The sequence below is a fragment of the Melospiza georgiana genome, chromosome 18, assembly GCF_028018845.1.
Source record: "Melospiza georgiana isolate bMelGeo1 chromosome 18, bMelGeo1.pri, whole genome shotgun sequence".
Taxonomy (NCBI): Eukaryota; Metazoa; Chordata; class Aves; order Passeriformes; family Passerellidae; genus Melospiza; species Melospiza georgiana.
Window position 1 is genome coordinate 3,799,135 of NC_080447.1, and position 26,510 is coordinate 3,825,644.

The 26,510-nt window shown below is 54.7% G+C and overlaps 1 protein-coding gene across 5 annotated transcripts in view; it reads left to right on the forward strand.

The window, feature by feature from the left end:
* The first annotated feature begins 7,286 nt into the window (after nucleotides 1-7,286).
* RPH3A (rabphilin 3A) overlaps nucleotides 7,287-26,510 on the forward strand; it is a 33,461-nt gene continuing 14,237 nt past the window's right edge. For 3 of the 5 annotated variants that reach the window (XM_058036863.1, XM_058036865.1, XM_058036866.1), the window contains exons 1-8: nucleotides 7,287-7,404; nucleotides 15,384-15,581; nucleotides 16,321-16,335; nucleotides 17,460-17,594; nucleotides 24,738-24,867; nucleotides 25,038-25,124; nucleotides 25,427-25,589; nucleotides 26,370-26,396. In XM_058036863.1, the coding sequence (XP_057892846.1) occupies nucleotides 15,505-15,581; nucleotides 16,321-16,335; nucleotides 17,460-17,594; nucleotides 24,738-24,867; nucleotides 25,038-25,124; nucleotides 25,427-25,589; nucleotides 26,370-26,396 (634 nt within the window). In that variant the 5' untranslated portion in view covers nucleotides 7,287-7,404; nucleotides 15,384-15,504. Of the gene's footprint in view, nucleotides 7,405-10,123; nucleotides 10,180-15,383; nucleotides 15,582-16,320; nucleotides 16,336-17,459; nucleotides 17,595-24,737; nucleotides 24,868-25,037; nucleotides 25,125-25,426; nucleotides 25,590-26,369; nucleotides 26,397-26,510 lie in introns of all 5 variants that reach the window. The other 2 variants (XM_058036864.1, XM_058036867.1) reach the window with 2 other exon arrangements.

Sequence of the window (26,510 nt, forward strand, 5' to 3'; positions counted from 1 at the left end):
ATTTTTCTTTTTAATTTTTCTGTATTATTTTTCTGTATTATTTTTCTGTATTATTTTTCTGTATTTTTTTTTTTTAGTATTTTTCTTTAATATTTTTCTTTATAATTTTCCCTCCCTGATTTTATACCTTTTCTTTATGATTTTTCTGCCTTTCTGCAGGGATATCCCTGTTCCAGCTGCGCTCCTCAGCCCTTCCTGAGTGCTGGATCCCCCTGGGAATGCATCAAAACTCAGCTGGGAAGAAAAGGAAAAATGTGTTTTTAATCCACTTTGGGGAGTGAGCTGAGGCAGGAGAAGCACGATGTGGGTGGGAGAGGCCCAGCAGCATATTATAAATTATAATAAATTTATAATTTATTAAATTATAAATTGCATTTCCCAGCCCCATCCCAAACTTTTGTGTCAGTCAATTCACAGAGCCCGGCTCTGCAGCGGAGAAATCCAGGGCAGGTTTGTAAATGCTGCATTGCTGGCAGCCAAAACACAAATACAACCTGAACAGCTGCCAAATGGGAAAAAGCAGGGAGAAAAAAAATAAAAAAAAAAAAATCTCTGTGTCAGGATTTACAGGCCGGGAAAGGAACAGGCTCAGCCTGGGTGGCTGGGAAGGGGCTGGCACCGCTCCTGGCTTCCCTCCTGGGGCAGAGATTTGGGAAAAAGAAAAAGAGAAATGGTTTTCAGGCTGCCTGGAGCTCTGGAGAGGGTCTGGGAAGGGATTTGGGTCTCTGGGATGCTGCAGGCTCAGGGAGAGGCACATTTGGGAAAGTGGAGGGGTAAAAAGAGTGTGAAATTCCAGTTGTGGTGCAGGATTGGTGATTCCTGTCCTGGCTGGAGCATTGCTTGCTCTTTCCTTTCCTTCTTCCTTTCCTTCTTCCTTTCCTTCTTCCTTTCCTTTCCTTTCCTTTCCTTTCCTTTCCCTTTCCCTTTCCCTTTCCCTTTCCCTTTCCCTTTCCCTTTCCCTTTCCCTTTCCCTTTCCCTTTCCCTTTCCCTTTCCCTTTCCCTTTCCCTTTCCCTTTCCCTTTCCCTTTCCCTTTCCCTTTCCTTTTTCCCTTTCCTTTTTCCCTTTTCCTTTCCTCTCCTCTTTTCTCACAGTGTTTGTGCATTCAGGAATATTCCCATTTTCTCCTGGTGTTTGTGCATTCAGGAATATTTCCATTTTCCCCCGGTGTTTGTGCATTCAGGAATATCAAAGCCCAGAGGTTGTTTTTCCCTTTTAGCAGCACCGAGGTGACTCCACTGAAGATCAAAGCCACAGTTCTGGCATCTCTCAAACCTTCTCCCTCCCCTTGGAGGAGATGCAGGTGTTGGAGAGAATATTCATGGAGAGATGCTCCAGGATTAACCCTTCCAGGGCTGGGGAATTGCAGAGTTTGCTCTGTGAGGAGCCTCCTGCCTTTGCTGGAGCATCCCAGGATGTGCTGGGATATAAACTCATATCTGTTGAGTTTATTCCCAAAACAGGGCACTCTGGCAGCTCTGGATATCCCAACCAGCTCCCAAATCAGAGCCTTGTGCTGCGGGCCCAGCCACCTTCCCATTCTCCTGTGGGAATTTCGGCTGCTGCTGCTTTAATTCCTCAGAGCAGGGATCGATATCCTGCAGGAATTGCTGGGAGAAAAAACAAGGCAGAAAACAGCCCTGGAATGAGCTGGTTCCTGGTGAGGTGCTGAGCTGGGGTCCCAAATCCAGCTCCTGGATTATTCCTGGCCAGGCTGGATTGGCTCATGGGATGGATCATTCCATGCTGGGAACACTGAACAGCCAAACTCCTGAGGGCAGAATCGATCCCTGGGCTTGTCAAACACCTCCTGTGCCTGGGGAGGCTCTCCCATCCTGCTCATTCCCTTTGGGAATGGTGTGTGCTGCTGCAGCAGCTCCTGATCCAACAGGGAGATTTTCCCCATTCCATGGGGAAGTGAGATTTTCATGGACTCCTAGAACAGTTTGGGTTGGAAGGACCAAAAAGCTCATCCCATCCCATCCCATCCCATCCCATCCCATCCCATCCCATCCCATCCCATCCCATCCCATCCCACCATGGGCAGGGACACCTCTCACTATATAAATAGGGGGTATAATTCTTTTTTCATTATTTTGTTTTAATCCCAGGGTGCTCCAGCTTGGCCTGGGATGGAGCAGCCCCAGCTTGTCTGGGAGAGCAGAGCAGAATGCCCAGGGTGTGGGAAAAGGGACCCCCTAAAAATCAAGAGAGAAGAGAAATAACAACAAATTTGGGACCCCAAATCCCACCAGGGAGTGTCTGGATGGGATAACAACGGGATGGTGGCTTGGAGAAACCTCGGTGCCTCTCCCTGTGATCCATGTGCTGGGAAGGGGCGGAGGAGCCCGCCAGCTGAAATCCCCTTCTGGACGGGCTGATCCCTGTTCCGTGCGCTGCCAGAACGGCAGGATGGATATTCCTGGAGCCAGCAGACACCCGCCGTGCCGGGCTCGTCCTTCCCAGTGTAAAATTTCCATTTGGGAGCGGGATGAGAGCGGGGCGATGCTTCCCTGGAGCCGCCCCCTCTGCACGGGAGAGCGCTCCCGGGCTCTGGGAATGCAGCCTGGACACGGCTGGAGCTGGGAATTGATGCGGGTGGATCAAAAATAGGCCTGAGCTGCGAGCTGGGATCTCTTCCCATCAAATCTGCCACGTGGGGATCGTCCTTGGTCACCGGCTGGTGCCGCAGGGACGCGGGTTTGGGGACAGCAGCACCTCCAGGAGCCCGGGCACATCCTGGCGCTGGCGATTTTGGGATGCCCACCCCAGCATCCCAATCCCAGGATCGCAGCTCCCTGTCCATCCTGGGGCTGGCGATTTTGGGATGCCCACCCCAGCATCCCAAATCCCGGGATCGCAGCTCCCTGTCCATCCTGGGGCTGGCGATTTTGGGATGCCCACCCCAGCATCCCAAATCCCGGGATCGCAGCTCCCTGTCCCCATCCCTTCCCCGGGGCTGGCGGCTCCCCAGCCCGGGCACGGCAGCAGCCCCCGGCCGCGGGGATGGGGAGTGCAGAGAGGCTCTATTTTAAACCACCGCTGTGGGTTGGTGACCTAGAAAAGCAGCTCCGGGAGCAGGAGTGTGAAGTCCAACCTCCCCCGCTGCGAGCGGGGCCGCCGAGCACAGGGTGACCTAAATAAAGGCACGGAGAGGGGTCGGGGGTGCTGAACCCCTAAATTAAACCGTGGAGAGGTGTTTGGCGTGCTGCTTCCCCAGGTAAAATCAGGGAGGGGTGTCTGGGGTGCTGATTCTCTAAATGAAATCATGGAGAGGTGTTTGGGGTGCTGCTCCTCCAAATTAAACCATGGAGAGGTGTTGGGAATGCTGTTCCCCTAAACAGAACCATGGAAAGGTGTCTGGGGTGCTGCTCCCCCAAATTAAATCAGGGAGAGGTGTCTGGGGTGCTGATTCTCTAAATGAAACCATGGAGAGGTGTTTGGGGTGCTTCTCCCCTGAATTAAACCACGGAGAGGTGTTGGGAATGGTGCTCCCCTAAATTAAACCATGGATAGGTGTTTGGGGTGCTGCTTCCCCAAATAAAATCAGGGAGAGGGGTCGGGGGTGCTGCTCCCCCAAATTAAACCATGGAGTTGTTTTCGGAATGCTGTTCCCCTAAATTAAACCATGGAGAGGTGTTTGGGGTGCTGTTCCCCTAAATTAAACCATGGAGAGGGATCAGGAATGTTGCTCCCCTAAATAAAACCATGGAGAGGTATTTGGGGTGCTGCTCCCCTAAGTAAAATAATGGAGAAGTGTCAGGGGTGCTGCTCCCCCATATTAAACCGTGGACAGCTGTTGGGAGTACTGTTCCCCCAAATTAAACCATGGAGAGATGTTGGAAATGCTGTTCCCCTAAATGAAATAATGGAGAGGTGTTTGGGGTGCTGCTCCCCCAAATTAAACCATGGATTTAATTGTGTCAGGGGTGCTGCTCCCCCAGCCCCAGGTTTGCAGCTCAGCACCCTCCCAGCACCATCCCTGCGGGTTTCAGAGGGATAAGAGGAGTTTAAATTGATAAATTCCCGTGTTTGGGAAGGAGGCAGCAGGAGCAGCTCTGGGGGGTCCCTCCCTCTGGAGGTTATGGAATAAATCCATGGAATATTTCAGCAAAGCTGCTGCTCCTCGTGGAGGGGTGGGAGGGGAGATGAAGCTGAAGAGGAAGCTGCTTCCTCCCCTCTTTTTAAATGCGCTGTCAGGAGGAATTTCAATTATTTAAAGCTCACAGGTACGTGCTCCTTGCAGCCTCAGAAATGAAACAAGGCCCAGCTCTCCCCAGCCCCAAACCCAGGAAGGTTCTGGGCCGCTGCCTTCAGCTGAGTGCAAGACAGGCCAATTAATTAAATCAGTAAATAAGTTCTCCTAATCCCATTAACAAAAGAGGAGCCGGAGATTAAATCTTTGATGGCACTTGCTGCAAAATTAATGCAGGCAGCCTGTGAGGAAATGTATTCTTCCCCTCACCTCGGCAAGGATAACAGCGCAGTTTTATAGGGCAGGGCGTTATCAGGGATGGGAAATGGATGTAAAACCAGCAGAGAACTCATTAAAAGGGTGTAATGAGCTGCAGACACAACGAGCTGGGCCTGCTGAGCTCGGGGCTCTGCCAGATCCTGCCTGTGCCACCACTGGGAGGGGACATGGGGGTGCTGCTGAGGGGTTTGGGGTCCCTGTTTGGGGTTTTCTCAGCTTTGGGGTGAGGCAGGAAGTGCCAGGGAAGGGAAATTTTTCACCCAGGATGAGATGGAGCAGGGTGGGATGGTGGAACCTCCTCCCTGCAGAATTTCCCTGTGATTCCTGGCAGGTTGGGAGCAGGGGACTGACAGCCCAGGGGGAGGCACAGGAGGTGGTGAAAAACACCCTGGAAGCCTCCCGAGGTGCTGCTCCTCCTCAAGAGGAGAAAATCCCTTCCCCAGCCCTTGGAGCTTCCCTGCGGCGCCGCCGAACCGAGGGACAAGGGGGGAAATTCCTTTCTTCTTTTTCCATATTTTTGGGGTTTTTTTTAATCCCAGCACTTTCACTGGGGGGGATGAATCAAGGATGCCTCCTTAGGCTTGTGCCTGGTTTGGTGTTTTCTCAGGGTGGGATGGAGGGTTGGAGGTGTTGATGAAATGGGGGAGGATCCAGCTGTGTCCTTCAGAGAATTCCCAGCGATGGTTTTCTCCTGCTCCAGCCTAAATCTTGGCTTGGGCTTTTCTCTCCTGGAAAAAGGAGATGCAAACTCTGTGGTCCCCAAAGTTCTGGGACAGCATCACTGGATTCAGCTCCTGCTGCTCCCATCACTCCTTCTCCATTCTCCTCCTCATCTTTTCCCTGGAGGAGCTGCTCTGGGAGGCTGGGCATGGATTTGGGGGGCTGGATTGTGGATCCTTTCCCATCTTTCTTGTGTTTTTGAATTTAACTCTTTGGGGCTGCTCAGGGAGGGCCTGAAGTGCTCCTGATTTATTTTCCCAGTATTGGAATCAGTGACAGCAGAGTTATCCAGAGTTTTTGTGGGCCAGAGAATTTATCCATTGCCACCGGCACTCTTTTCATCCTTCAATGAATATATAAATAAGTATACAAATGAATATTTTAAAATAATATAAATAATAAAATAATTATAATATAAATAATATATATAAATTATAAAATAATTACATTATAAATTATAAAATATAAATGAACACAAAACCAAATAAATGAATATAAAATAAATATATACATGTATATAAAAATATAAAATATATGTATATACAAATATGTGTATATAAACACAAATATAAAATATATTTATATAAAAGTATAAAATATATGTATAAATGAATAAATGAATATAAAAATGAATATATAAATAAATATATAGCCCTCCCTGCTTTGATCCACTGGAGGATCTGCCAGACTGCCAAACTGTACTTCCAATTCCACAAAAAAAATTCCAACTGGCTCTTTTTATTTCTGAAGAGGGGCTAAAAAAAGGAGAGTGGAAGTGCCAGGGATTTAGAACAGACAAGTGCAGGTGTTGCTTTGTTTCCTTTCTGTAAAGCCACTTTTAGATCTGATTTTCAAATTGCTGCAGCTTTTTTTTCTCCAAGGAAGGTGTCAAGACAGATCAGCTTGAAAGTGCCTGTGCTGCTCTCCCCGAGTGTTTTGCATAAGTGAGGCAATTCTTTTTGCTAAATAAAAACACAGAGTTGGGCCTGGAAGAGGAGAAAATGTCCATCAAGGATCCAGCTGATGCCAATCAACACTCAGCCTTCAGTGCTGCAATCCTTGCCTGGCTGAAGGCAGGGAAAAGCTCCATCCTTCAAGGATTTCTCTCTCCAGGGATTTCTGTTTACATCCCCCCAAAAGCAGGGTTTCCACGAGGGAGGTTTAATTGCAGCTGGGGAAAAAAACCTTTTATGGGGAAAGTGGTGAAATGCAGCTGGAGGAATGAGGAACTTTGCTCCCCCGAGGTCTTGGCCAGAGGCAGCGTGGTCCTGGGGCTCAGGGGGTCTCTGGGATTTGGGAAGGGCTGCCAGGCTGTGGGATCTGCAGGAATCTGGGAGGGGCAGCAATTCCCACAGCTTTTGGGGGATGCTGCAGATGAGGAGACTGTGGGATCTTAAAGCTCATCCCGTTCCACCCCTCCATGGGCAGGGACTCCTTCCACCATCCCAGGGTGCTCCAAGCTCTGTCCAACCTGGCCTTGGGCACTTCAGGGATCCAGGAGCAGCCACAGCTTCTCTGGGCACCCTGTGCCTCACAGGGAGGAATTCCTTCCCAATATCCCATCCATCCATCCATTTTGGCAGTGGGAAGCCACTCCCTGTGTCCTGTCACTCCATCCCTCGTCCCAATCCCTCTCCAGCTCTCCTGGATCCCCTTGAGGCACTGGAAGGGGCTCTGAGCTCTCCCTGGAGCCTTCTCCTCTCCAGGTGAACATTCCCAGCTTTCCCAGCCTTGGGACCTTCTTTGTGTCCCTCTGGACCTGCTCCAGGGGCTCTGGGACCCCAGGGCTGGGGGTGGCTCTGCAGGGGAAGGGGGCTCACCTGGGAGGGGATGGGATGGGATGGGATGGGATGAAAGGGGGATGGAAGATGAGGGTGGGAGAGGGTTGTGGAGCAGAACGAATGGAAAACACAGGGAGGGGATGGGCTGGAGGAGAGGGCGAGCGCAGGGGGTCCCGCTGTCCCCCCAGGCCGGGGGGCAGTGCCAGAAGGGGCCGAGCGGCTGCGCCTGGGCGGGGGGCGGCTCCTGGGGGCGGCCCCGGCCGTGTCCCCTCCCGTGTCCCCTCCCGTGTCCCCTCCCCGCGCCCTCCGCAGTGCTGGAGCCGGAGCCGCGCAGCGCCAGCGCGGCCGAGCGCGGGGAGCGGCCCCGCAGCGCCGGGACCCCCCAAAACCCGGCACCCCCGGGACCCCCAAACCCGGGAGCCCGGCCCAGGTAAGGGGGGATCGGGGCTCCCCCATCGCCGCAGCGCGGGGGCATCTCCGGAGGTACCGCAGGGACGGGGATGGGGATGCGGCTCTGGGGCTCGGGGCGCTGCTCCGGGGGTGCTCCGAGCCCCGCAACCCGGCCCGGGGAAAGTTGCGGCATCCCGGAGCGCGGGGCGGGCGGGGGTGACACCGCCGGGGGTGGCAGCGGCCGGAGGGGTCCCCGGCGGGGTGTGGGGGTGGCAGCGCCCCTGGGAGCGGGTGGGGCGAGGCTCTGGGTGCTGCGGCTCGTCCGGGCAGTGTGCGGGCAACTTTGAGGCGCGTTGGGCATTTGCGGGGGTTGAAGCCCCCAAAATTGGGGTTTTTCCCCCGTTCCCGGAGCGTGCCCGGCGGTGGCACCAAGGCTGAGCCCCTTATCCCAGAATCCTGGCAGTGAGGGGATGGGGGGAGAGCCCTGACGCTGCTGCTGGGACATTTTGGGGGGCTCTGCTCCCTGTCGGGGCTCTGCAGGGGCATCAGGGTGGCCCGCGGGCTGTGGCAGGTGCTGCTCCTTTCCCAGGATGGACCCGAGTGATGCAAACGGCACCAAAAACCTTTCTGGAGTAGCCAGGAGGCAAAACCTCCTCGGGAATGAGGCTGAGGCTGCTGGAAGCTGTCGCTCCCAGCGATGCGTTCTTCCAGAAAAGGCACCTGATTGTGTCGCTTTGCTGGTGTCTTTCTAATAATTCTGGTTATAGGCTGGAGCAGCAATTTGTCTTTGTGTGGTGATGAACGCTCCTTGGTTTCCCTGCTCTGAGCAAAGGCGGCTGCCCCGGCCGTGGCTCTGCTCGGGGCTCGGGCCATGCCACGCTGCTCCCGGGATCCTGGGAATGTGTGTGGATCAGCCTGATCCCCCTCTTCCCATGAGGTTACAAGGAAAAAAAAAAAAAACCAAAAAACAAAAATCAAAATTAACAGATAAAGCTTCCAAACGCGGCCAGTTGGCTCCAGGGATGCAGAGACGAGAACAGATGAACCATTTGCTTTAATTACTGGTATCAAAAGCCCAGGCTGCAGCTTAAGCCTGAAAATAAATATTGTTAATGTTGTGACACTGGGCTCTGTTTGATGATGCATCACTCATCCGGGAGGGATCCGGCGAGCTGCGAGGCTGACTCAGACCCGCTCAGCCTTTCCGTGGGGAGCGCTCAGCCCCACTCGCGGCACCGGGAGTCGCTGTCGCATCCCGTGGGCGCCGGGCCGGGCATCCCGCGGCACCGGGAGCGCCGCAGAGCCTCGGGCAGCGCTGGGCGATGCGGTGGGAGCTGCTGGTGTCGCCTGCAGGGTGGGGATTAAGGGAATGCCAGCCCCACAGCCCTGGGTGTCACCTGCAGGGTGGGCATGCGGGGAATGCCAGCCCCACAGCCCTGAGTGTCACCTGCAGGGTGGACATGCCAGCCCCACAGCCCTGAGTGTCACCTGCAGGGTGGACATGCCAGCCCCACAGCCCTGAGTGTCACCTGCAGGGTGGGCATGCGGGGAATGCCAGCCCCACAGCCCTGAGTGTCACCTGCAGGTGGGGACCCGGGGAATGCCAGCCCCACAGCCCTGAGTGTCACCTGCAGGGTGGACATGCCAGCCCCACAGCCCTGAGTGTCCACCTGCAGGGTGGGCATGCAGGGAATGCCAGCCCCACAGCCCTGAGTGTCACCTGCAGGGTGGGCATGCAGGGAATGCCAGCCCCACAGCCCTGAGTGTCACCTGCAGGGTGGGCATGCCATCCCCACAGCCCTGAGTGTCACCTGCAGGGTGGGCATGCCATCCCCACAGCCCTGAGTGTCACTGCAGGGTGGGCATGCCAGCCCCACAGCCCTGAGTGTCACCTGCAGGGTGGGCATGCCAGCCCCACAGCCCTGAGTGTCACTGCAGGGTGGGCATGCGGGGAATGCCAGCCCCACAGCCCTGAGTGTCACCTGCAGGGTGGGCATGCAGGGAATGCCAGCCCCACAGCCCTGAGTGTCACCTGCAGGGTGGGCATGCAGGGAATGCCAGCCCTGCTCGGTGCCGGCTCCAGCTCCTCTCCCTGCTCCTTCACACACTTCTCTTTGCTCTCCTGGCCGTGGCAAAGGTTTTATTTTTTGCTGTGGATGCCCCTTTGCCAGCGAGGGTGACAGCCCGGAGCCCACTGAGGGCTCTGCGTGGGGTGAAACATTCCCGGTTTTGGAAAGGGTGAAGGGTGGGAAACTGCTGCGGGATGATGCGGGGTCTCACCCGGCTCTGTGCTCAAGTTTGGAGGGACCCGTGGTGGGCATGGCACCGCTCCTTGTCCCCCGTGTCCCCCGTGTCGCCACAGCAGCGGTGACCCCCGGGCCAGCCCCGGCTCGGTGCCCTCCGCAGCCCGGTGACGCTGTCACTGCAGTCACCGCTAATTAGCGCTGATGGTAATGAACCGCTCCAGGTGCTCCCAGCCGAGCCCAAAAGGGCTGGGAAGGAGGAAGGGAGGGAAGGAAGGAAGGGAGGGGGCTCGGCTCGCCCAGGCCGGGCTGATGAATTGCCCGCCTTCCCCAGGCCGGGGAGTGGCCGTGCTGGCTGATAAAGGGTCAGTGATAGGGGCAGCGATTCCTTGGCTGCAGTGGGGCTGTGCTGGCTGATAAAGGGTCAGGGGCAGCGATTCCCTGGCTGCGGTGGGGCTGTGTGGCTGATAAAGGGTCACTGATAGGGGCAGCCATTCCCTTCTCCATCCCCGGCAGGTTTGGATGCAGCTCTGTGGATCTGGGGTGCCGTGATGGGGGCTCCGTGAACCCAGGTACGGAGTGGGGTGTGGGGAGGAGAGAACGGGGATGAACCGGGAGAACGGGATGAACCGGGAGCCCGGAGTGTCCCGGGCTGGTGGCTTTGTGCTCCTCCCTGCCCGTGGCCCTTGGGGACGGCGACATTGCGGTGCTCAGGGGTCCCCCCCAGCAGTGGGACCCCTCCCCACAGCCCAGCCCCGCTGAGGCTCCTGCGGGTGACACCGCAGCCCTGCGCCACCCCTGCCGGGCACTGTCACCCTCCTGCGCCTGCCGCCACCCCCGAGCTCACCTGGATCTTCCCAGCCTTTCCCCAGGGCTGGTCCTGTCGCTGCCCCAGGGTCCCTGCTGGAATTCTGGCGGCTCTGGCCACTCTCCCTGTCCCTGGCACGGAGGGTGCGATGCCAGCTCGCCGTGCCCGAGCCCTGCAGGGATCTTCCCGTTGCTAAGCAGCTCCTGAGGAGCGATGGCAGCACCGGGTGGGCTCAGAGCTCACCTGGATCTGCCCGGGTGAGGTGGATACACCCAGCAGTGGGTTATTTATTTCATTTTTAATTTTTTTTTTTTTTTTGCCGTTGTCTTTCCTGTAATTAATCAAGGGGAGTAAATCCTTGTGACAGCATCCTAACAGTGTTTGGTTTGAGAGGGAGCTGCTGGAGGAAATGTCAACGTGCTGCTTAAACAAAATTGACTGAGCTGCTGCTCAGCTGCCTTTGGGACGAGGCTTTGTCTGGAGGATGAGCTGGGAATTCAGGGGGCGAGGAATAAAGGCAGTTCTCAGCACCTCGTGGGGGTTTGGAGGCAGCAGTGCCATCAGCCAAGCCACAAGGAGTTGGTGCTGCCCAAGACTCCCAGAGGCTGTGGTGTGGATTTAACCGGAGGGCGCTGGAGGCATCGCTTTGCTTTTCCTGTCTCTGCTCCCTCACCGTCACCTGTGGGCTGAGGCTGTCACACTGAGCTTTAATTAACTCATTAGCAGCACGCTGAGCAGGGGAGTTGTGGGGTTCCCTGCCAGGGTTTGGTGTGGAGCTCAAGGATGAGGTGAGCCCAGGGCTGTGGCTCTGGGTCTCTCCCAAAAGCTGCATCCCCAGGAGCCCTCAGCTCCCGTGGGACAATCGAGGGTCTGATTGATGTGGGGACACACGGGGTGTGCTGCCATGCCTGTGGCACCTCTGGGACTGTCCTGTCCCTTGCCCAGGTGTCTGGGAGGAGCTCCATTCCCAGCAGCTCCAGCCAGCTGAGCTCTGCCTCCCTCCTTCCCTGCTGCTTTTACAGCAGAGCCTGGCCTGTGGGCTGCTCCCTGAGCACCATCTGTGGGCAGACTGCCCAATTTTGCCCAAACTTTCTACAAGAATTTGCACATGATGACACCAATGCTGGAATTTTGGGGTTTGAGGGAGTTTGGGTGTGTGGGACCCTCTATGGCTGGGCTGCCCTCCTACCCCTCCCTGCTGATCCCCCTGCAGTGTTCCACAGCTGCTCCTGCAGCTATTTTGGGGAATATTTCCCAAATATTAGGTAAATCCAGCAGTGCCAAACCCTGCTTGGAGCAGAGGACAGTGGGGACCTGCTGCCTGTCCCTGCAGCCATGAGGGCGTTCCACAGGGAATGGTGAGGGGTGGGCAGTGGGAAAACTCCTTTTCCTGGGAAAGGACGAGCCTGGATGTGGGGTGTGGTGTCTGTGCCAGGTGTCTGGGCAGCATCTGGAATTCCCTGTGGTTTGCAGCCCTTCCTGGGTGCCAGGCATGGAGCAGGGCAGGATCTGGTGCTGGTGGACTCTGGAGATGGCTGGAAATGTCTCCAGGAGCTGGGAAGTGTTTCCAGCCCACCTTGGTGTTTTGGGATGTGTGCCCTGAGTGCTGGGGAGACAATTCCAGCTTTGGCATCTGCTCATCTGGGTGGGTCCTTGTCACCCCCAAATTGAGCCCCATTAATCAATTCCATCCTCATCCCCAATTTTTCCACCCCTGGCTCCAGCTGTGGATCATAAACCCACTCTGACACCAACGTGCAAACCCCGCCATCCCAACAGAGAATCAGTTTGGATCCATCCCACTTCCAAACCTCCTCCTTGCCGAGGACACCCAATAATCTCCCACCTGGCAGCAGAGCAGCAGCTTGGCTTGGTTGGTTGGGGTCTGGCTGCTGCTCCGTGTCCCAGGTGAGCGGACGATGCCCCAAAATCTGCATTTTTCCACCCGGATTAATCACATTGTCAATGGAAAAATTACCTCATCATTGGCACTGGCAGGTGGTGAGAGCAGCAGACTTATTCAATATTTAAGAAAGCTGCATTGCAGAGCTCAGGAGGCTGGAGGGAGAAATAGGTTGCCTGTGTCAGTGTCTGCTGCTGGAGACAATCTCTGCAGGCATCGGCTGGCAAGCGTGGAGCTGGCTGCACAAACCTCACCCTCACCCTGGCAGCGTGGGAAAGGTGGGATTTTCCCTCTTCCCCCCCGGTTTGGCATTCCCAGGTGGCTCCTCGGGGACGCTGGGCTCCCTGCAGGTGCCCAGCTGTGGGTGGTTCTGTGCCCTGCAGCTCCATGGGGTGGGATGGGCTCATTCCATGGACGTCCCCCTGCCTTCCCAGCCCTCCCACAGCTGCTGCAGGGTGAGTGGGACCTGCCGAGCCCTCACACTGCCCCTGCCAGGTTCTGGGTGCTGGCAGCGAGAGGGATCCACGGGAGGCATTCAATCCCCTTTTACCAAAGCACGGCCGAGTCCGGGGGCTCTGTCACACAGCAGCAATGGAGCTGCATGATTGGAGTCATGTGGCCCTTCCTCAAGGCCACAAATTAAGACCTCACTGCTATTCCTGGCTCTGCCCAGGACGTGCCACGCTGGCGCCGGCGGGAGCTGCCAGCATCCCTCGGAAAACCTCGGCGTGAGGCACCTCCTGCCATCCCCTCCCACACCAGGGCAGCAGATCCGGGACCCCTCGGGGTCAGCCGAGCCCTGGAAGGTCTTGGCACCCTGCTAGGTTTGGGATATTTCCATTTCATTAAGGAAACGCTGCTGCATCCCATCGATCCCCGCTTGGATGGCCACATCCTGCTGCTCAGGAGCCAGGGTTTGGCAGGGGAGGGGGGAAGAGCCACCCTGAGCTGTTGTTTTGTTCTTTCCCATGTGCTAAAAATGCTGGAAGAAGCATTAGGGCAAGCGGGGGTAGTTGCTGGAAGTAATGCAAAGTAGATTTTTCCAAATCTATTATTTATAGGTGGAGAAAGGGATTGTGTATTCCTCCAGGAGCAGCAAAAGCAGAACAGAACGCTCCTGGCCTCGCTCTTATGAGCACAAAGTTCCAGTTGGGCTAAAGAGTTTTCCTTCCTGATCCTTCTTGGCTAGGAAAAAACAGGGATTTTCCACTCTTTCCCCCTGTTGCAGGGTTGGGGTGGACATTGGTGACCTTGGGACAATTCCTTTCAACCTGCATCTCCCCAAAAACAGGAGAGTTCCTTTCCCACCTGCATCTCCCCAAAAACAGGAGAGTCCCTTTCCCACCTGCATCTCCCCAAAATGGGACAAATGGGAGAATTCCCCTTTCCCACCTGCATTCCCCAAAAAATGGGAGAATTCCCCTTTCCCACCTGCATCTCCCCAAAAACTGGACAGTCCCTTTCCCACCTGCGTCTCCCCAAAATGGGACAGTTCCTCTTTCCCACCTGCATTCCCCAAAAAATGGGAGAATTCCCCTTTCCCTCCTGCATCCCCCCAAAAATGGGACCGTTCCCCTTTCCCACCTGCATCTCTCCAAAATGTGACAAAGGGGACAGTTCCCCTTTTCCTCCTGCATCCCCCCAAAATTGGGTGCTGGCACCGCGGTGCTGCCCCTGCTCCCTGCTCAATCTCTGCCCACCCTGGGATGTTTCATTCCCAGCAGGAATTCTGTGCTGCAGTGCGGGTTCTGGAGGTGGTGGTGGGGACTTAAATGAACAATTTCCTTCGTTAAGTGACCTTGTTAATTGGAGCCTCCTGCTCTGGCACGGGAACAGGCGCTGTGTGAACCAGCAGAGCAATAATTACCCACGTGCTTCGCTTCTCCTGCTTTTCCAAAAATACTTTTTTTGCATCCCCCAAGTTTTCCATGGAGCCAAGGTGAGCCTCAAGCCTCCACAACTCCTCAGGGAGTGATGAGGAACCTGCAGAGCATTTTTTCCCTTTTTGGGTGTTGGGTGTTTTTTCCTGGCTTGGAGCTGGAACAGTTTTTGCAAGCTCCCGTTTTCCCTCATTTCCTTGGTATAATCCCCCAAATTTCTCTGCTGGAGTTTTGCTGGAGTTGCTTTGTGCCCTACAAAGGTTCATTTTACCAGTGTGGGCAGAGCTCTGGTCCTGCTGGGATGCTGATTTTAGGATCTGGTGGGATGAGGGGAACTGAGAGGTCTCTTCCAGGCAGGGAGGAATCCAAGGCAGCATCATCCCAGGGCAGCAGGATGGGAAGGAAAATTTTCCATGGGCTGGGAGCAGCCTCATTGTCCATGTCTGGTTTTTTGTGAGTTTTTTAGCTCTGCTGCAGGCAAATCTATCAAATCCTTGCTTTTCCCTCAGAAGAGATGATGGATGAATGGATCCATCCATCCCCATCCCCCTGCAGTGAGTAGGAGCAGTGGGTGGAGGGGCAAAACCCCTCCAAAAATTGGAATAAAGCAACAGTCAGGCTGTGGATTCGACATCCATTGGGATTTTAAGGAGAAGGGTTTGGAGAACCCTCTCTGGATGAGCCTTTGGGGAGGAGTGGACAGATACTCCTGTTTGAGTCCTGGTGCTGTGTTTTCCCTCCTGGATCTACTTGGCAAAAAACTTCAGTAAAACCAAAATGGGAAAGGAGGAGGTTTTGTTTTTCTAGAGGGAAAAAAAGGTGTTGTTTTGATGTTTTGGTTTTTTTTGGTTTTTTTTTTTTTTGTTTTTTTTTTTTCCAGAGGGTGGTGTGGGAAAGGACAGTGAGGAATGCTGGAATCTGGGGAGAAAGTTTCCTCGTTTGCAGCTGTTTCTCCGAAATGGATCCCCCTCTTCCCTCCTGGCTCTGAAGCCTCATAATTAATGTGAGGTTGGGCATTCATTAATTACATCCAGGCTGTGCTGCCCTCATGGGAAGGAGGTGACTGGAAGCTCTCAACACCCAGACTCAAGTGACATTCCTGCTCCAAACCCCCTTACAATCCCACAAACAAATCCTTTCCCAGCATGATTTTCAGGGATATTTTTTGCTGTTTTTTCCCTACAGCCTGGCTGGGAGCTCCATTCCCTCGCTGGCCCCTGGCAGCAGAGTGTCTGAAGTCCCTGCAGCGCCGGGTTGGTGACAGCCAGCAGGGCACTGCTGTCCCCAGGCTCTGGTGTGGCCGGCGATGACCGACGCGGTGCTGGGCGGCTCCTCTGACCGGTGGATGTGCCCCAGTGACAGGACCATGTCCCTCCGAGCCAGGTGACAGCAGGGACACTCCCAGCGAGGGTGGGGACACCAGGAGTTGGTTCAGTGCTGTGGCATGGGGGCGTTTTGCTGGGTTTGCTCCCTGAGCTGTGAGCGTGTTCACAGGGGTCTGAGGATGAGGGAAGAGATGAGGATCTGACTCCATGTTTCAGAAGGCTTGATTTATTATTTTATGATATATGTTACATTAAAACTATACTAAAAGAATAGAATAAAGGGTTTCATCAGAAGGCTGGCTGAGAATAGAAAAGCCAAGAATGATAACAAAGGTTTGTGGCTCGCCTCTCTGTCTGAGCCAGCTGACTGTGATCGGCCATTAATTAGAACCAACATGAGACCAATCACAGATGCACCTGTTGCATTCCACAGCAGCAGATAACCATTGTTCACATTCTGTTCTTGAGGCCTCTCAGCTTCTCAGGAGGAAAAAAATCCTAAAGAAAAGGATTTTTCATAAAAGACGTCTGTGATATTGAGCAGGGTGGAGGGGACAGAGCCGGGGTGTGCAGGGACATGGAGCTGTCCCTCTGTCCTGGCACCCTGCAAGGTGATGCCATGTCCACTCTGGAGCAGGATGGGGGCTGGGTTTGGTGCCTGGAGGTTTGGGGTTGCTCTTTGGGGGCATTGGGGCTCCATGGGGAGGGACCAGGAGTTGGGGACTGTCACTGGCTGGGCTCTCCTCATCCCTGCTCTCACCTAATCCTTGTTCCCTCTCCCTCCCTGTGCTTCCCAGCAGCGAGAAGGAGCAGTAAGTATCTTTTATTTTTCACTTATTCCTCTTTTCCTGCTGCTTTGATAGTCAGGAAAAAAACTGGGTTTGCATGTAAAAAAAAAAAAAAATTAAATTTGGGAAGTGTCGCACTAAGGATTTTAATGAACTTAAGGCTCAAGGCCATGTGGGTCTGTTAATCCAGAGAGGAAAAGAGCCAGGAAAGGTCTGTGGACGAGCAGGGAGGTGAGGAATGTTTGCCTTTTGCACCCCTGAGTGGCAGACGTGTCCCTGTCACCAGGTTAGCACTGCCTGACACCCAGGCTGGGAGGGAGAGAGGATCTTTGGGAATGGTGTTAGAGGGACAAACACTCCCATGTTTGGAGAAGTGTTCCCAAAAAAAAGCCACCCACTCCTGCAGAACCACCCCAGTCCCGTGGCTGCCAGCACTGGTGTTCCAGGAAAGGAAAGATGCTCCAAAGGAAATGTGGAAATAATGGGAATGGCTCTGAAAAGGGGTTTTCCCTCTGTATGAAACCAACATTTCCATATGAAAGCCCCTAAAAATGGAGATCAGAGCTCCCAGCTGTGGGTGCCGGCTCATTGCAGGCTGGATGGGATCTGGAGGACGGGGAGGTGGATTTGGGGTTTGGAGGATGGGGAGGTGGGCTGATTTTAGGGTCTGGAGGATGGAGAGGTGAGCTGGGTTTAGGTCTGGGGGATGGGAGAGCAGGGCTGATTTTGGGATTTGGAGGATGGGGAGGTGAGCTGGGTTTGGGTCTGGAGGATGGGAGAGCAGGGCTGATTTTGGGATTTGGAGGGATGGGGAGGTGGAGTGAGTTTAGGGTCTGGAGGATGGGGAGGTGGGCTGGGTTTGGAGTTTGTAGGATGGGGAGCAATGCTGATTTTGGGGTTTGGAGGATGGGGAGGTGAGCTGAATCTGGAGGATGGGGAGCTGGGCTGGGTTTGTGTTTTGGCACCTGGGCACAGCCAGGGGTGGGTTTGCAGGATGGGGAGCTGGGCTGGGTTTGCAGGATGGGGAGCTGGGCTGGGTCTGGGATCTGGAGCTTGGGTAGCTGGGCTGGGTTTGTGTTTCGGCGCCTGGACACATCCAGGTGTGGGCTGGATCCGTGTCTGGATCCCTGTCCCCGCTGTCCCCGCAGGCTCCCGGCGGGATGGGCGGCACAGCCCGAGCGGCAGCGCAAGGGCGAGGAGCTGACGGACGAGGAGAAGGAAATCATCAACCGGGTGATCGCCCGCGCCGAGAAGATGGAGGAGATGGAGCAGGAGCGCATCGGGTACAGCAGGCTGGCGACACCCGGGAGGGACACGGCGGGGACCCCGGGGTGGCTCCGCTTGGCTGCTCTGCTGGGCAGCAGCCTCTGCACTGCGGAGCCGCTCCTGGAGCAGCCTGCGGGGGATTTTGGGCTCTGGCCAGGAGGAACCAGGCAGGGAGGGAGCGGCTCTGAGTGCCTCGGGGGGCTGGAGCCTTCTGCTCCCATCCCAGGGATCACTGAGATTTTTTATCAGTGAAAAGGGATCGTTGATAGCAGCTCGCTGCTTGTGCAGTGCTGAGGCAGAGCCGGAGGAGTTTGAGTTCTGGGAGTGCTGTTGGAGGGGTGATGGATCCATCTTTGGGGTTCATCCCGCTCTGGAAGGAGCTGTGTGGTGCCCAGGGCTGTGATGCTCGGGTTTGCCAGGCAGGGAGGCAGCAGCGATGCTGGCACTCAGCTGGCCAGGCTGCTTCAGGGAGCTGCTCATGGAAAGCCTGATTTCCTGGGATTTTTCTCTTCTGGGATTTTTCTCTTCTGGGTCCTGGGGTTCCCAGAGCCACTGGTACTTCATTTTCCACCAGGGGCATTCCTGGTGCCCATGCACAGGCTGGGAAGTGCCCCTGTTTCCTTTCCTGCCAGGTGAAACGAGCTAAAGCCAAGGTGTCCATCCCCATCCATCCCCTTGCTCTGCTGGCAATGGTTTTCCAGAGGGGATCTCCCCGATCCCATTGGAATCTCCACAATCCTGTTTTCCTGACAGAGGAGCAGTCTCTTCTCACTGACTTTAAGCACCCACTGCTCCTTTTTATTTTTTTTCCTAGCAGGGAAAACCCACTCAGCCCCAGGCAGGAGCCACACTCCCCTCTGCTTTGGGAAGTGCCAAATTCCCTCTCACAGCTCAGGGACAGCTTGCTGCCCCTAAAATTTTGGGATGCTCCGGCTGTGGAGAGGCGCTGGATTCATTTCCTCGTGTTCAGAAATGCCAGGGTTTGACCATCCTGGGAAGGTTTTGCCTCTCCAGGGGCAGCTCTGCCTGCCTGGGCTCGGCTCCTGCCCCATGGATGCGCAGCTCCCTCGGGCTGGAGGCGCTCGGCATCACTTCCCACCTCGCTTTTTGGCAGAAGCCAGGTGAGAGCGGCTCTCTCTCTCTCATTGACGGTGATTCACACCCAACGAGAGCTCACAAACAGCTCTCCCTGGCGTTTCCCTTTTTGCAGCCCGCTGCAAAAGAAGGAGAGAAAAGAACCCCTTCCCAAGGCGCGATGCTCCTTGGATGAGCCGCAAATCATCTCGGGGAGGGATTTATTCCGTGCAGCTGTTTCCCAGCTCTTGCCTTCGCCGAGCTGGCGGAGGTTTGCTCATCCTCATTCATGAAAAGCCGGGCGGAGGGGCTGCTGGAGCCGGGAATTCTGGCGGATGTGCAGCTGATTCCCCGAGGAGGAGGAGGAGGAGGAGGCGTAGCGGGAGCCCTGCCAGCCCCTTTGTGTTTGTCGCCTTGCACAACAAGAGCTCTGTAGGATGTTCAGCCCCGGGAATGTGGGACAGCGGCTGGATCAGCCTCGCAGGGAATCGGGAATCATTCCCTTATCCAGGGTGGCTGCTTCTATTACAGAATAATCCGGGCTGGCCTCTGGCAGGGGGGCAGCGGTGCTGGCTGGCCCTCGGCTGGCCAGGCTTCTCGTGGAAAGCCTGATTTTTCTGGGGGGGATTTTCTGGGGTTTTTCTATTCCTGTAAAAGGAAAGTTAAATCCATTAAAACTCACCCAGAGAAACTGTGGCTCCCCCATTCCTGGAAGTGTCCAAAGCTGTGTTGGAGCAACCTGGGATGGTGGAAGGTGTCCCTGCCCATGGCAGGGGGTCCTTCCCAACCCAAACCATTCCATTATTCCACGAAAACACTGCTTTGGGTTAATATTAGGGATAGCTCACACGGAGTGAGATTCCAAAGGGGGAATTTGTGGTGAATACTTGGAGGTGACTCAATAAGTGGAGGGTGTTTGAGGGATTCATTTGAGCTTTACACCCAGTCCTTGAGGAATCCTGAATCCCACAACCAAGGCTGTGAATGAACCTCCTCATGCCTCAAATCCTCCCCAAATTTTTTTGCCCTCCATCTGCTGCATCCTCCACCCCCCCAGCCCCTTGTCTTGGGAAGAAATCGATGCCTCTCGTCGAGCTGTTGTTTGTGGAATCGGACTCGGTGTCAAACCCAGCTCAGATTAATCCTGTGCAAGGAGTATTTTTAGCTCTGAGGGTGGCTGGATCCTGTGGGAGACGTGAGCTGGGTGCTGATGAGGCCTGCAGGACAGGGACACTTGCTGTGGGGGGGAGCTTTCTGTGTCTCGTGGCGCAGGGAAGGACGAGAGGAGCTGGAAAATCATCCTGGACGTGACACAGCAGGAGCTGCTGGGTGACCAGGATCAGCCTTTGGGATCAGGGACGCGGGGCTGGGAGTTTTTAGGGAAAAGGGATCATCCACGTGGGCAGGGATGGATCTGTTCTTGTCCAGCTCTGTGCTCGGGGGTCTCTGTGGTGGCTCTGGTGACACTCTGGTGACAGTGCTGCAATTCCAGCTGCCATCCATGAGGATCCTGTGTTCCAGGAGCACCTGCAGGCACTAATTGACTCCGTTCTGCATCTCTAATTGGGGGCCATCAATAACCCAGCCGGGCTGCTCTGCTGCCTAATGAGCTCCAGCAGCTCCTGGCACTGAGGGAAGATCTGAAACCATCCCAAGGTGGGAATTGTCAGCTGGCTCTGGCCCTGTGGTTCCCTCTCCAAGCACAGTGGCCTGGCTGTGTCCCCCTGGGTGCCACCTTTGCTCTGCAGCAGGATTGGATTCCAGTTTCATTCGGCTGCTCATGGCCGGGATGACACAGGGACAATGCAGGAGCAGATGGGAGTCCCTGGGGATTAAATCATTAACCTCAGTGGCAGGGAAGCTGTCTGGGGACCACAGCCTGGGATCTTCATCCCTGTGTGCAGACAGCACAGGGATAAAATTCAGGCTCAGGGCAGGGGGGTTACTGCAGACAGCTGGGAGCATCTCCTGCGATGGCAATTTCTGCAGGAGATGAGGTTCAATGGTGACCAGGGGAAAGCTTGAAATTTTGTGGGGGTTTGGTTGAGCTTTCCCCTCCTAAAAACCCCTCCTCTCTTATTTCCAAAAATTCCCAGCCTGCTGTAGCACATCCAGCAAGCACCTGGATGAGCATGGGATGGGACACTTGGAATAACCCCAGTGGTGCTTTACCTTTAGCTCCCTGCCCACTTGGAGGCGAGGAAAATTGCTTCTCATTTCTCGTCCCAATTTTAATTATGCTTCCCTTAATCTGGAGCTTGGCTGCTTTTCTTGTCCCTTTCCCACCAGGAAAATGAGCCTTAATTTAATATTCATCCCTTTAAGGCACACGATTTCCCCATGGAGACGAGGCTGGGCTTCATTCTGGAGGCTCTTGGTGACCTCCTTTGTGTTTCTCTGGAGTTTTTTCCCCATGGATGTGGTGGCTGAGCCCATCCCTGCTGCACCGAGGAGCACGTGGATCTTGGTGTCCTGGATCAGGTCCCTCCTCGTGGATCAGGTCCTTCTCCCACCCTTTTTGCTGCATTAAAAGTCCTCCCTGCCCACAATTTAAAGCCCGTTAAGGACATCCTGGCCATTCATTTCTGCAGCGCTGATGAATATTTAAACGCAGCAAACTCCTGCTCTGTTGTTAAGCTTCATTTCCTGGGATCATCAGGGCTTCATTCTGGTCACTCTGTCCCCTTTCCCATCCCTCTCCTCCTGCTGCAATGCTGAGAGTTCCATGGGATCATCTTTTAGGTTGGAAAAGGCTTCTGGAGTCATGGGATCCAACCTCAAACCAGCCCTGCCAAAGCCACCATGGGTTCTGTCCCATCCAGAACCCAGCTTAAGGCGATCCCTCATCCCTGTGGGATCCTTTTCCTTCCAAAAATCATGGAAAATGTTTGGATGTGCCCCCGGGCCCTTCCCTGCCTGCTCCAGGGCTCTGGAATGGGGCAGGAGCACCCAGGGATGTCCCTCAGTGCCCACCTTCCCCATTCCAAACCACATTCCAGAGACTGGGCTGATTTCCATCACCAGGGCCCTGTTTCAAAGCTGATAAAGCTGCTCCCTTATCAGTGCCCAAACCCTGTAATCCCTGTTTTCCTGGCAGGTGAGGGATCTCTCCCATCCCTGGGCTGGGCTGAGCCAGCTCCCTGCCACTGGCTCCAATTAGTCTACTCCCAATTTTTCCCCCCCTATTTTAACAATTGGAAGGATATTTCCTGCTTTTTGAACTGCAGGTAATGGGGAGGAAGATGCTGCTGGAGCTGTGGAAGGCAAAGGTATGAGCTGGAGGCTGGTTGTGTGCAATAAAAGTGAGGAGGAAATGCTCTCCAGGGGAGAGAAAAGCTTTTGGGAAGGCAGAAATCTCATTCCTGGTGAGGGCAGGGCTTCCCTTGCTTATTAATGGGAGAATGGGATGGATTTGGATCTCTGGAGGGGCTGGATGGAGCTGGAAGCAAACCTGGGTTTTTTTAATCCAAATTTTAGCCTTTATCAAGATCTTCTCACCCCAAGGGTTTGGGCACAACCCCCCTTTTCTTCCTGCCAGGTTCACACCAGGACTTTAAATTGAACTTTTTCTCTCCCAGCAGCATTTGAGTCATAGGGAAAAGAAAAAAAAAAGAAAATAAAAAAAGCCCAATTTCTCCCTCTTGAATGGATGTTTTAATTAGGGAAATGTACTTGGCTTGCAAGTGGTGCCACAGGTGTGTCCTGGCTGCTGAGCTCTTCCAGTGGTTCAAAAATCCCACTTAAGGAGAAGCTCGTGGTAAATGAGAGCCTGGGAGAGATTTTTGCAGCTAAATAATGAACCTCTTGAAATGCAAAGGCTTTTTCCTCTTTTTTTGACTTTTTTTCCTCCCTCCCTTTGATTGTGCCATTTGTTCCAGTTTCTATAATAAGTTTGTTTGGGCTTGCAGATTTCCAACTGGAAGCTGCTTTGCTTGGAGCTGCTGCAGCTCAGCAGGAGGAACTGCAGGGGATTTGGTGTTTTTCATGAATAAAAGAGAGGTTTTTTTTTCCCCCAAAATGTTCCCCTTGGTGAGGTGGGGGATGATAAAAGCTGGCTGTTGTGAGGATCATGCACTCCATGAGATGTGGGCTGGGGTTAATTGCTTTAAATAACACTTGGGGAACAGCCAGCTTCCAGGTTTTATTTGGAATTGCTGGCTGGGTGTTTGTGGGGTGATGGATTCTCTGGGATTTCTGTGTTTGCCACGGGCTCTGGAGCTTGGGAAGGCACCAGGGGCTGGATGGTGGCTCCAGGGCTGGGTTATTCTCTGGGGAGGAATCACCCATGGATGTGAAGGGCAGGGATGGGACCACAAGTAAATCCCAGAATGGTTTGGGTTGGAAGGATGTCAAATCTCCTCTCATTCCATGGGCAGGGGTTGCTCCAGGGGTTGCATCCCACCCTGGAGCAGGGAGTTAGACTGGCAGGGGGCTTCTCCCTGAAGTGGGAAAGCACAAACCCCCCTGTCTGTGGTTCTGAGGGTGCTGTTTGTCAGCACCAGGATGAGAACCGCAATTGCTGCATTTCCAACCTCCGTGCTCCTGGCGCTGGCAGGAACCCGTGAACTCTCCCATCTGCTGTCTGGTGACACCAGAGCTGTGAAAACAGAGCCTGGTCCCCGCTGCTGGCTCTGTCTGGCTCTGCTGCTGCCCACCCAGCCCAGCTTCCAGCTGGGAACAGGCTGCAGGTTCATCTGGAAGTGGCAGGAGCCCAGCGGGATCAGCCCCCGCGTGGGGAGCAGTGGGAGATCCCTGGCTGGGTTTGGGCAGAGCTGAGGTGTTAACGTGGCTTTGCTTGGATAATTTGTGGAATTATGGATCCACATCCCTGAGTGTGGCTGGGCTTGGTGGCTTTGAGGTGCTCCTGTTGGCTGCAGCGAGGATTTTTGGGCTGTGATGGGCTGCACGTCCCAAAATGCTTCATTTTGGGAAAAAATTCCTCCCTGGGAGGGTGGTGAGGCCCTGGCACAGGTTGCCCATCCCTGGAACACCCTGGTCTAGTGGGAGGTGTCCCTGCCCATGGCAGGGGTGGAACTGGAAGATTTTAAGGCTCCTCCAAACCAAAACCATTCCATGCTCAGACAATTTCCCCTCCTCGTGCTGCTGTTCGTTTATTCACCTTTTCCCCATGGAATTCTGGCTGTCCAACCCCAACCCCAGAGGCATTTTTGTGTGCAGGGAACCTGTGGATGGTTTACGAGCATTCCGGAGGCCCTGGCAGCCGAGTCACCACAAATCTGAAGCTGTCACCCTTCATGGGATGTCTGTCACCCCTTTTCCATGCCAGCTGGTTTCCTTTTGCCGCGGCTCTGTCGGATTTGGGTCAGGCTGCCACGGGGGGCTGCTCCCTCCGGTGGGCTCGGGTCTCCTCCTCCCTTTCTCTGTTCCTTCCTCACTGAATGACATAAATAATGCAGCTTTTTTTCCCTTGCTATGCTATTTTTAGGGCCAGGATTCTGGGTTAGCTGAGCTCAGGACGCCGACGCTGCAGCTCCTTCCTGCTTCCCAAACTCCTTCAGCCAATGCTGCCTTCCCAAAACTTCCTCAGCTGATTTTGGTTTCTTGGTTTGTTTTTTTTTTTACCTTTGCAGGAACCAGGTGTGTTTTCACAGCCTGATCTCCAGTGGGCTTTCGTTTCATTGTAGGAATTGTCATCAAATATACGCAGCATTTTTTCCTCAAATAATAAGAAAATTTATTAATTAAAATTCAGTCCTCATCTGAGCCCTTCCAGGATCTCCTCCTTCAGCTCTTCATGGGCAGCTGCCTGGACTTAGTGGAAAGGCTTCCATTTGGGGACAAGTTGCTCCATGCAGAGCTGCTGCCTTGGATGGATTTTCCATGTCCATGGAGCTCCCTGCAAGTCGCTATTGTGCCATATACACCTGTTGGAATCTTCTTTCCCTCCGGGATGCGCTTTTGTCCCATAGCTGGAAAAGGGAGATGCTCCGTGGGGAGCAACACCTGGAAAAGGAACAACCAAACCCAAGGCAGTGGTCACCCCCAGGGAGCAGGGCCTGCCCCTGTATCCTGCCCTTTTCCTGGCATTCCCTGTGCCCTTCCTGACATCCCTGTCCCCTCTGCAGGCGCCTGATGACCCGGCTGGAGGACATGCGCCGCAGCGTGCTGGGCGACGGCGTCAACCGCTGCATCCTCTGCGGGGAGCAGCTGGGGACAAGGGGCTCTGCCTGTGTCGTCTGTGAGGACTGCAAGAAGGTGAGACCCCCCCCTCCAAGCCCCACAAACCCCCCCAGCTGGGGGGCACAGCTGATTTTGGGTGCCCATTTCCATGGCTCGCTGGCGGTTGCGCGGGCAGAGCTCTCCTTGCTGGTGTTGGGGACATTTTGGTGGCGCCGGTGTCACTCAGATCTTTGCTTCGCCCGCAGAATGTGTGCACCAAGTGCGGGGTGCAGACCACCAACAACAGGCCCCAGGCCATCTGGCTCTGCAAGATCTGCAGCGAGCAGCGGGAGGTGAGTGTGGCCCCTGCCCCCTCTGTCCCCACCCCACACCTCCAAGGCAGGCCCGACTCACCTCCCACGGGCCTCCAGTCTCACCCAGCGGCTGTTCGAGCATCGTTCTTACAGGATGGCTTTGTTTTCTACATAAAATGATGTTTTATTTCATGAAAACAGAGCTTCGGGGCTCCAAGGAGCTGTTGTGAGTTAATTGATTAATTAAATTAGCAAGATGGGCTGCAGGGTGGGGGTGTGGGGTCACTGGAGGAGGACCATGGTGGTATGAAGCCCTGAGAGGCCTGACCCTCTTCCCGCAGGTGTGGAAACGCTCCGGTGCCTGGTTCTTCAAGGGTTTGCCCAAGCAGATGCTGCCACAGCCGATGCCCATCAGCAAGAAGGGACCCCAGACCCCGAGCGAGCCCCGCCCGGCCGAGCCGCCCGCCCCCGACCCCAAAGTCCCCTCCCGGGCACCCACCCGAGGTAGGTGACAGCAGGGGCTGCCCCCCAGCACTGCCAGCGAGGCTCTGAGCTCCTTCCCATCCTCAGCAAAGGAAAATTGTGGGGGAAAAGCATCCAGAGCAGTCGTGTGGCTGCTGCCTGTGTCCTAAAGGGGATGGCAGTGTGCAGTTGGAGGTGTTTGATCCAGGTTTTATCCAGATGGGTGTGATGGTGGTCACAGGGGTCTCAGGCTGAGGGAAGAGACGAGGATCTGACTCCATATTTCAGAAGGCTTGATTTATTATTTTATGATGTATATTACATTAAAACTACACTAAAAGAAAAAGAAAAAGTTTCATCTCAGAAGGCTGGCTAAGCTAAGAATAGAATGGAATGAATAACAAACATGTGGCTCGGACAGAGAGAGAGTCAGCTGTGCCGTGATTGGCCATTAATTCCAAACATCCACATGAGACCAATCCCAGATGCACCTGTTGCATTCCACAGCAGCAGATAATCATTGTTTACATTTGGTTTCTGAGGCCTCTCAGCTTCTCAGAAAGAAAAAATCCTAAGGAAAGGATTTTTATTGAAAAGATGTCTGTGACAGATGGGGTTGCAGGACATCCTCAAACGAAGCAGCCCCGGGTGGGGATCAGGGCCCTGCTGAGAGCTTGGGCAGTGCCTGGGTTGGGATGTGGTGATGGGGAAGCCTTCAAAAAATAGGGAAATCTGGGAAAACAGTGGCAGGGCATCCTGGGATGGGGATGGGGGTGTGTGAGCCGCAGCTTCACCCCCTCTCGCTCTGTTTGTGCCCCCAAGGCCAGGCGGATGCCGAGGACACCGAGGGTAAGCACTGGCCTTTGTCCCCTCCCTGTGCTGAGCCCTGTGCTGAGCCCTGTGCCTGCCTCCTTCTCCTCCCAAGGTGTTTTCCTGCCCAGTTTCCCTGGGGATGCTGCAGCA